At 35.0% G+C, this 12698-nt stretch overlaps 1 protein-coding gene and 1 pseudogene across 1 annotated transcript; both read left to right on the top strand.

Moving 5' to 3' along the window:
- LOC128170701 (uncharacterized) overlaps window positions 1-12698 on the top strand; it is a 723116-nt pseudogene that overhangs the window by 331176 nt on the left and 379242 nt on the right.
- On the top strand, window positions 837-1722 carry LOC128170730 (E3 ubiquitin-protein ligase TRIM36-like). The gene is given in 2 exon segments (XM_052836505.1): window positions 837-1547; window positions 1549-1722. Coding segments are annotated over 2 exon segments (756 nt in total). The 3' UTR covers window positions 1594-1722.

Genomic DNA, 12698 nt, shown 5'->3' with positions numbered 1-12698 from the left:
ACAAGAAAGTCATCTTTTTTGTTGAATAATTAAAAAACATGGTGTTTTGACAAAATTCAAGAGAGAAAGAGATTACATCTTTGAGAGTAAGATATATTTAGTACATGTACCAGTACATGTTTGATGGAGTTTGTCTGAAAGACAGAAATAGAGAAAAAGAGAGAACAAAAATAGATGTTTAGAAGAGAAATCTGAGGAGATAGAGAAAAAGCATTTGTTTGAAAAAAAGTCTGAGAGAAAGGAGGAATAAGAGAGAGAGAGAGAGAGAGAGAGAGAGAGAGAGAGAGAGAGAGAGAGAGAGAGAGAGAGAGAGAGAGAGAGCAAGAGTTCATGTTTAGTGTTAAAATTATGAAAAACAGAGATTGAGAGAAAGTACTAAAAAGAGCAGAAATACATGTTAGGTAAATTGAGACAGTAAATACCCGGTAATTGAATTTAACTGAATTGAGACGTGCACTCTACATCTTATTTTATTTTCTGTCTCTGACTTTCTTTGCTAGATAATCATATAGTACACTTTCTCAATTATGTACACATCCAAAAGAGATAAATAGAGAGAAAGATATATAGAGATGAAACGATGGCAAGAGAGAGAGAGAGAGAGAGAGAGAGAGCACCTCTTTCTCACTCAGCAATCTTGTGTTGTATTTTTCTACTGGTTGAGTGTCTCTATAATCAGAACCAGAGTGATAAACCGTCAATTATCTAAGTAGGGAAAATATAGTATTTCTTTAATAAAAACATCTGCTTTAAACTAAAATATTTCTTATATAATTTGACATTGAAACTATAAAACAATGATAATTCTAAAACTCTTTATTTTCATTCAACAGGTTATGACCCAGACCCCCCACATCATGGACATAGCAAGCTCCCAATACATCACAGCAAGCTCCTCATACCAAGTACATCTGTGTTCTAAGTGTCCGGGGGACACAGAGTACTATTGTGTATCGTGTCCATGTGATCTGTGTCCCCAGTGTAAAGAGAACCATGTAAAAGATCTCAAAACAATAGACCATGATGTTGGGTCATACCGTGATCAAATCAACTACATCCCAACACAAGAGATCTGTGTGAGACATCCTAGCCATGTTTATACAAAGTACTGTGAACCTTGTCAAGTTCCTGCCTGTAATAATTGCCAAACACATAGAAAACACACTCAGATAGATGTTAAAACAGCCTATAAAACAAAGCGACAACAACACAGAGGAACCATTCACACCATAAGAAGTGAGGCTCTCTTTTACAGACCTGTTCTCTTGACAGGAATCAAAGCTGATGTCAAAACCTGTCACACAGAATTCTCCCCACTTCAATCAGAGATGTTTATAAAGGCCCAGAGACTGAAGGATCTCATTGACTATGTGGTATATGATTTATTGAACAATGTGTTTTGTTACTTTGATTTCAAACACAGATGTAAAAAACAAAAGATAAAAATGATGAGACATATTGGCAGACTAAGGAGATATGAACACAGATATGTACAGCCAGAATTCACATTCAGTGCGCTACAATTCCTCTCATTCACAAAGACAGCCCTCCCCCAGATACATCTTACACTCCACACCAGCCAGCTCTCCATGACTGAGTCACTCAAAAAGGAGGATGTGATGGAGTCACTGAGTGCAATCCAAATCACAGAGAGAGGAAACCGACGCGTAGGAAACCAGTGTCTGCTGAAACTGACGTCTGGTGCTGAGTTCCATCAATCTCTCACACTGACAGGTGTTGGTGGTTGTTATCACATTTCCTGTGTGACATCAGACCGGGTCTGGGTCAGTGATGATAAAGACAATATTATCTTGACAGACACAACAGGTGTCCCTCTACATCGTGTGAAGGATTCATGTCGTCGTTTCTTTAGAGGATTACACACAGTGAACAGTGAGAGTGAACTGATTTATATAGATGAGGATTATAACATCAACAAACTGTCAAAGGATATGAAAACAACCACCACATTTATAGAGAGAATAGACTCTACATGGGAACCACAGTGTGTGTACTGGTCCCCGTCCACTGGGGATCTACTGGTCGGGATATATAACGATGATACAGAGACAGGCAAGGTAACCCGGTACAACCAGAGTGGACAACTCACACAAACCATACAGAACAACAACACAGGACGGGGACTGTATAGTGGACCTCACTATATAACAGAGAACAACAATGGGGATGTCGTGGTATCTGACTTGTCTAGTGCTGTAGTGGTGACAGAGCGTGGAGGAAGACATCGTTTCTCCTACACAGGACATCCATCAGGATCAGGACTACAGCCATTAGGAATCTGTACTGACGCGCTGTCACACATCCTGGTGTGTGATGTTATAACCAGCACAGTACAGATGATGAATAAGGACGGTCAGTTCCTGTCACATCTACTGACAAAATCACAAGAGATGGGTGTACCACTGGGCCTGAGTTATGATTTCAACACTCACCGTCTCTGGGTCGGATCACTGGACAACAAGAAGGTGTGTGTCTACAGGTATATCACCAGACAGGACGCTCTGACAGGTAAGTCTGAGTCATTATCATTCACATTAATTAGATATAGATAACTAAGACACACAGTCCGTGTTAATTATCAGTCAATAAGATACATGTAAGACATGTTTATCTGTGTGATTGTTTGTCAATATAAACAACTCATTGTTACAGGGTTAGCTGTATCTACCAGTCATTGGGATTCAGTGTTTATCTAAAATAAAGAGAAATTAGATACATTATTTTATTAATTAAATGTACAGTTACATGTCATTGTATTTAGTGAATAGAAATAGCAGGTTGCTGTATTTAATTATAAAATATATAAAGTGACTCATGTATATGTAATAAGTTATTTTGTTACATGTTAATTGACTTAACTTAATTAATTAGATAAATATTAAAGAAAGTGTCATGGTAATCAGGTTAAAGTTTTAATTGGTAGATGTAGCTCTATCATTACATATACTGTATGTATTAATTAACAGCTAATTAATGACTTGTTGTAGATGAACACAGACCCCATCCTGATGGAGACCCCATGTCCAGCTCAACGCCAGCCGTATAATGGAGATAGCTTGGATATTGACAGGTTGTAAATGTTTCTGTACAAATCTAGTCTGCTCTCAAAACCACACATGTTGTTTGTCACTTTGTTCAACATCTGCAGCTGAAATTGAGCTGTGTATAATTCACATGGACTGTAATACTGACTCCTGTTTATTTCACACTTTGTGATCATCCAAACATGGCTGTCTGTTGCTGAGTGAGAAACATTATGTTATACAAGTTTTATTTTCTGAATGTGGAATATTATAAAAGAGTCTTTAATAACTTAACAATTAAACATTGTAAATGTTGGATCTTTATCAATTTGTATTTGTTTGTTTGTTTTCTAATTGTGCCATTATTAGACCCCATGCAATGGAATTGTTAGAGAATAATGATTTCAACCTATCCGTCTGTCAGTCCTGGTTTTTAAGCAAAATTTATATTAAACAGCTGCACATAATTTTATGAAACTTTTAAGGTATTTAGGACACAATGTGTAGATGTGCTAATTACTAGGAAGTTCCGATTCATTTATCTTTCTGGGAATTTTAGCCCCATTGAACTTGAATTTTGGCCATATGTTGAATTTAGCAATGATTTTTTTGTAAGCATGACTCTTCTCAAACAGCTGTATTGAATTTTGTAAAACTTTTTGCGTAGTTGGGGCATATTGTGTTGATTTGCATGTTTCTAGGAAATTTAATTACAATGTTTTGTCTTGAATTTTTTAACCATTAGAATTAATTAGTATATTGTTGTTGTTTAAGACATATGATTAGATATGTGCATAATTGCAGAAAGTTTTAATCTAATGATGTTATGCAAGTAATGACCTTTATTATTTTTAGCTCACCTGAGCTGAAAGCTCGAGTGGCCTTTTCTGATCACAATTTGTCTATGGTCTGTCTGTCTGTATGTTTGTCTGTCCTCTGTCCGTAATTTTTTTTAATTAGTATATTGTTGTTGTTTAAGACAAATGATCAGATTTGGGCATAATTGCAGAAAGTTTTGATCTGATGATGTTATGCAAGTAACGACCTTTATTATTTTTAGCTCACCTGAGCTGAAAGCTCGAGTGGCCTTTTCTGATCACAATTTGTCTATGGTCTGTCTGTCTGTATGTTTGTCTGTCCTCTGTCCGTAAATTTTTTTTAACATTTTCAACATTTTCTCCTAAACTACTGGGCAAATTAAAAAAAAACTTGGCACAAAGCACCCTTAGGCAGAGGGAATTTAAAGTCGTGAAAATTAAGCACCATGCCTTTTTTTAAGGTGAGATAATTAGAAAATAAGAATTTTTTTCAAAAATCTTTTTTTTACAATCATTTGGCCAGGAAAGCTGAAACTTATGTGAAAGCATCCTCAGGTAGTGTAGATTTAAAGTTGTTAATAACTTGACCACTGGGGTTAGGGTGGGGCCACAATGGGAAATCGAAGTTTTACATATGTATATTTAGAGTAAGTCTTTTAAAAAAATCTTCTTTTCAGAAACTAATCTGGCAGCCAGGAAAGCTGAAATGTTTGTGGAAGACACCTCAGATAGTGTAGATTTAAAGTTGTAAACATCTAGACCCACCCCCCCCCCCCTCCGGAAGGTTGGGGCGATTTTTTTGTCAATGGGGGTCAAATTTTTACATATGAATGTACTAATGTTGAGTAAATGTTTAAAAATCTTCTTCCAGAAAACTATTCAGCAAGGAAAGCTGAAACATAAGTAAAAGCATCCTCAGGTCAAAGTTGTGAAAATCATGACCCCGGGGTGTAGGGTGGGGCCACAATGGGGGAAGGGGGACGAACTCAAGTTTGTTCAAATCATGATCCCCTGGGTTAAGATGGGGTGACAATTTGGGGGGTGAAATCAAATTTTTACATAGGAATATATAGGGAAACATCTTTAAAAATCTTCTTCTATAAAACCATTTGTGTAGAAAAGCTCTAACTTTAATGAAAGCAACCTTAGATAATGTAGATTCAAATTTGTTCAAATCTAAGGAGTAGGGTGGGGCTACATTGGGGATTCAATTTACAAGGAAAACATTTTAATTGTTCACAAAAGCTGAAATGTTATAAGATATAGATAAAAACACACACACACACACACACACACACACACACACACACACACACACACACACACACATATATATATATATATATATATATATATATATATATATATATATATATATATATATATATATATATATATATATATATATATATATATATATTTATTTATTTATTTATTTATTTATTTTTTATTTTTTGCTTTTATGCAAGCATTCTGACATAGGGCTGAGTCTTTAAGATTGTTTAGACTTTGGCCTCTGACTATTCTGGACTATTATTTGGTCTTACTAGGGGTTCACAGTTTTATAATATCATCCTCTTAGAAAATGGACTAATGATATTAAACATTACAATATCCAATAGGGGGAAATAGGATTTTTATTAATACAGGATCTAAATGTATTATACATTGTACTATATTGTCCAGCTAGTTTGTATTCTGACACCATTAGGCTGATTTTATCATACCTGTTGTTCCTTAGGTGAGTGATGTGGCCCATGGGCCTCTTGGTTTGTTTTTGTTTTTTTGTATATAATGCATACTCTGCCATTCATGATGTGTAGCATTGTCAAGTAATGGGAGAACGTGGGTATTTGAGCTTGCTCACTTTTTATACCCCCGCTCCGATGGAGAGGGGGTATACTGTTTTACCCTTTTGTGTCTGTCTGTCCGTCCGTAACAAAAATTTCTGTCCCATTTATCTCAGCAACTATTTATCGCAGATGCTTGAAATTTGTACACAGTGTTTGTTTGGGCATGCTATATCGTGGGATATATTTTTGTACTTATCGGACGTCAGCTTCCTGTTAAATGACGACTTTGCTTATTTTTAACCAAAATTTTCAAACAAATTTCCGTCAAAGATTTCTCAGCTACTATTTATCGCAGATGCTTGAAATTTTTACACAGTGTTTGTTAAGGCATGCCATATCGTGGGATATATTTTTGTACCAATCGGACGTCGACTTCCTATTAAATAAGTACTTTGTTTATTTTAGCTAAAAATTTTAAACAAATTTTCCTCAAAGATTTCTCAGCAGCTATTTATTTCAGATGCTTGAAAGTAACACACTATTTGTTTAGGCATACCATATTGTGGGATATATTTCTGTACCAATCGGATGCCAGATTTCTGTTAAATGTCGACTTTGCTTATTTTGCATATTCACATCAGAGCGGGGGTATCACTAGTGAGCATTGGCTCACAGATATCTTGTTCTTTCTTTTATGATGTGTAGCATTGTCAAGTAATGGGAGAACGTGGGGTATTTGAGCTTGCTCACTTTTTCTTTCCTTTAATACACTTATATTTATTATTATTAATTATTTTTGTTTCTTGCAGACAAGCTGCTTTTAAAATGCCTTCAGGCCAGTTCAGGGGAGACAATAGAAAACCTGTCTGGATTACCCATAATTCCAATGGAAATAATGCGCCATCAATGGACTCCGTTTTTCTGAATGTAAACTCAACATAGATAACGCATCATCAATGGATTCCATTTCTGTGTACATGGATTTAACATTAATGTGTTAGTCATCCTTTTTATTAATTCTATTTAGTATTAGTTTATTAAGTTGCCATTTTACATTTGCACTATATGTGTGTTTTACATAATAAGCTCCTGAGATCTCTTATAAATCTCTGCTGTACTTCGGCACTGGGACAGAGATATCCCATAGAAATGTGACGAATGTGTGATGAATTTTTTTTGCACACAAGAAATTGATTAAACAACACATACAAAGGAAGGATAACTCCAATTTGTATTCTTCAATTTGAAATGAAAGAAAGTTATCCCCCTTTTACTAATGTTTTCTAGAGATATCTGTATTTTATGATGTTGATCCCTGACATTTTTTTGTAGGAGAGTTTATTGAGTACAGTGGCGTCGGAAGCACATTTCTCCCTCATAAAAAATGTTATATTGATCAGGTAGATGGAAAATTCATGTTTATGTAAATAGTTTTGGAGAAATATTGTGACCAAGTTTGATTTTACTGATTTTCTTTTGTATTTATGCTTACCATGAAATACATACTACTTATATTCAAATGATGTTTAGTGAGTTGTAGCAATATGTAGATAGGAACTCAATAAATGTGATTTTTCTTTTTAGTTTTGGCTTTTTTCTTAGAAAGACACTACTGTTGTATTTGGTACAAAAAAGTAAAATATGATGCTGTAACTTTATATACAATAACAAGACAATTATGTATTGGGACGAACCAAATCTGACAAACCAATCTCCATTTGTATTCACTATAGTTAGATGTAAATAGAGACTAGTCAACAATAAATTACAAAATGAATTTTACATCCAAGTACTCAATGTTGTTTCAAGAATTTCATTATTAACTGATAGGTTTAATTCTGAGTATTATTATAAAAACTGTTATGTTGATATCATATCTGTCCTAAGCTTATTGGTTGGTCGATAGTTGTAACATGATCCTGCGATAAATTCTGTTATATAAATCTCAAAAAATACCGATACAAACCTTAATGCATGTATCTTCTTCCGGCAATCACACACTTTGATAGATGAACTGTTACCGCAGTTGTATTTACTTTACGTGAATAATGTCACCTCGCAGTCATGCTCATTAACACATATAATGTTACACGGAATGAGGAACTGTTACGTTTTTACCGTCACAGGCAATCACCCACTTTAATGCATACACTGTTATATGCAATCAGGTGCTTTTACGCATATAGTAATACTGTTACGCGCAATCACCCACTTGCATCTCATCTATTGTTACACAAAATCAAACACTTTAATGCATACACCGCTACATACAATCACACACTTTCACATACCGCTACATGCAATCACACACTTTAACGCATATACTGTTACATGCAATCACACATTATAACGCATATACCATTACTCGTAATAACACACTTTTACATCTACCGTTTCAAATAATCACATTTTAACACAAACCGCTACACACAATCACACACTTTAACACATATACTGTCACACAATCACACGCTAACACATATACTGTCAGACACAATCACACACTTTAACACATATACCATTACACACAGTCACACACTTTAACACATATACACACAGACACACACTTTAAAACATATACTGTCAAACACAATCACACACTTTTACACATATACTGTCACACACAATCACACACTTTAACACATATACCATTACACACAGTCACACACTTTAACACATATACTGTCACACACAATCACACACTTTACCACATATACCGTTACACACAGTCACACAATTTAACACATATATCATTACTCACAGTCACACACTTTAACACATATACCATTACACACAGTCACACACTTTAACACATATACTGTTACACACAGTCACACACTTTAACACATATACTGTCACACACAGTCACACACTTTAACACATACACCATTACACACAGTCACACACTTTAACACATATACACACAGTCACACACTTTAACACATATACCGTCACACACAATCACACACTTTAACACATATACCGTTCACACACAATCACACACTTAAACACATATACTGTCACACACAATCACACACTTTAACACATATACCATTACACACAGTCACACATTTTAACACATATACTGTCAAACACAAACACACACTTTAACACATATACTGTCACACACAATCACACTTTAACATATATACCATTACACACAATCACACACTTTAACACATATACTGTTACACACAGTCACACACTTTAACACATATACTGTCACACACAATCACACACTTAAACACATATACAGTCACACACAATCACACACTTTAACACATATACTGTCACACACAATCATACATTTTAACACATATACTGTCAAACACAAACACACACTTTGACACATATACTGTCACACACAATCACACACTTTTACACATATACCGTTCCACACAACCACACACTTTAACACATATACCATTACACACAATCACACACTTTAACACATATACCATTACACACAATCACACACTTTAACACATATACCGTCACACACAATCACACACTTAAACACATATACAGTCACACACAATCACACACTTTAACACATATACTGTCACACACAATCACACACTTTAACACATATACTGTCACACACAATCACACACTTTAACACATATACTGTCACACACAATCACACACTTTAACACATATACCATTACACACAGTCACACACTTTAACACATATACTGTCACACACAATCCCACACTTTAACACATATACTGTCACACACAATCACACACTTTAACACATATACTGTCACACACAATCACACACTTAAACACATATACCATTACACACAGTCACACACTTTAACACATATACTGTTACACACAGTCACACACTTTAACACATATACTGTCACACACAGTCACACACTTTAACACATATACTGTCACACACAATCACACACTTTGACACATATACTCTCACACACAGTCACACACTTTAACACATATACCATTACACACAGTCACACACTTTAACACATATACTGTCAAACACAAACACACACTTTAACACATATACTGTCACACACAATCATACATTTTAACACATATACTGTCAAACACAAACACACACTTTGACACATATACTGTCACACACAATCACACACTTTTACACATATACCGTTCCACACAACCACACACTTTAACACATATACCATTACACACAATCACACACTTTAACACATATACCATTACACACAATCACACACTTTAACACATGTACCGTCACACACAGTCACACACTTTAACACATATACCATTACACACAGTCATAACTTTAACACATATACACACAGTCACACACTTTAACACATATACTGTCACACACAGTCACACACTTTAACACATATACTGTCACACACAATCACACACTTTGACACATATACTGTCACACACAGTCACACACTTTAACACATATACCATTACACACAGTCACACACTTTAACACATATACTGTCAAACACAAACACACACTTTAACACATATACTGTCACACACAATCACACACTTTTACACATATACCGTTCCACACAACCACACACTTTAACACATATACCATTACACACAATCACACACTTTAACACATATACCATTACACACAGTCACACACTTTAACACATATACTGTCACACACAATCACACACTTAAACACATATACAGTCACACACAATCACACACTTTAATACATATACTGTCACACACAATCATACATTTTAACACATATACTGTCAAACACAAACACACACTTTAACACATATACTTTTACACACAATCACACACTTTTACACATATACCGTTCCACACAACCACACACTTTAACACATATACAGTCACACACAATCACACACTTTAACACATATACTGTCACACACAATCACACACTTAAACACATATACTGTCACACACAATCACACACTTTAACACATATACCGTCACACACAATCACACACTTTAACACATATACTGTCACACACAATCACACATTTTTTACACATATACCGTTCCACACAGTCACACACTTTAACACATATACCATTACACACAATCACACACTTTAACACATGTACCATTACACACAATCACACACTTTAACACATGTACCGTTACACACAATCACACACTTTAACACATATACCGTCACACACAATCACACACTTAAACACATATACAGTCACACACAATCACACACTTTAACACATATACTGTCACACACAATCACACACTTTAACACATATACTGTCACACACAATCACACACTTTAACACATATACTGTCACACACAATCACACACTTAAACACATATACCATTACACACAGTCACACACTTTAACACATATACTGTCACACACAATCACACACTTTAACTCATATACAGTCACACACAATCCCACACTTTAACACATATACTGTCACACACAATCACACACTTTAACACATATACTGTCACACACAATCACACACTTAAACACATATACCATTACACACAGTCACACACTTTAACACATATACTGTTACACACGTTCACACACTTTAACACATATACTGTCACACACATTCACACACTTTAACACATATACCATTACACACAGTCATAACTTTAACACATATACACACAGTCACACACTTTAACACATATACTGTCACACACAGTCACACACTTTAACACATATACTGTCACACACAATCACACACTTTGACACATATACTGTCACACACAGTCACACACTTTAACACATATACCATTACACACAGTCACACACTTTAACACATATACTGTCAAACACAAACACACACTTTAACACATATACTGTCACACACAATCACACACTTTTACACATATACCGTTCCACACAACCAAACACTTTAACACATATACCATTACACACAATCACACACTTTAACACATATACCATTACACACAGTCACACACTTTAACACATATACTGTCACACACAATCATACACTTAAACACATATACAGTCACACACAATCACACACTTTAATACATATACTGTCACACACAATCATACATTTTAACACATATACTGTCAAACACAAACACACACTTTAACACATATACTTTTACACACAATCACACACTTTTACACATATACCGTTCCACACAACCACACACTTTAACACATATACAGTCACACACAATCACACACTTTAACACATATACTGTCACACACAATCACACACTTTAACACATATACTGTCACACACAATCACACACTTAAACACATATACTGTCACACACAATCACACACTTTAACACATATACCGTCACACACAATCACACACTTTAACACATATACTGTCACACACAATCACACATTTTTTACACATATACCGTTACACACAACCACACACTTTAACACATATACCATTACACACAATCACACACTTTAACACATATACCATTACACACAGTCACACACTTTAACACATATACTGTCACACACAATCACACACTTAAACACATATACAGTCACACATAATCACACATTTTAACACATATACTGTAACACACAATCACACACTTTGACACATATACTGTCACACACAGTCACACACTTTAACACATATACTGTCACACACAATCACGTACTTTAACACATATACTGTCACACACAATCACACACTTAAACACATATACAGTCACACATAATCACACATTTTAACACATATACTGTAACACACAATCACACACTTTAACACATATACTGTAACACACAATCACACACTTTAACACATATACCGTCACACACAACCACACACTTTAACACATATACTGTCACACACAATCACAAACTTTAACACATATACTGTCACACACAACCACACATTTTAACACATATACTGTCACACACAATCACACACTTTAACACATATACTGTCACACACAACCACACACTTTAACACATATACCATTACACACAGTCACACACTTAAACACATATACAGTCACACATAATCACACATTTTAACACATATACTGTAACACACAACCACACACTTTAACA

The sequence above is a fragment of the Crassostrea angulata genome, chromosome 2 (genome assembly GCF_025612915.1).
Source record: "Crassostrea angulata isolate pt1a10 chromosome 2, ASM2561291v2, whole genome shotgun sequence".
NCBI classification, from domain to species: domain Eukaryota; kingdom Metazoa; phylum Mollusca; class Bivalvia; order Ostreida; family Ostreidae; genus Magallana; species Magallana angulata.
This window is presented reverse-complemented; position numbering and strand designations above follow the sequence as displayed.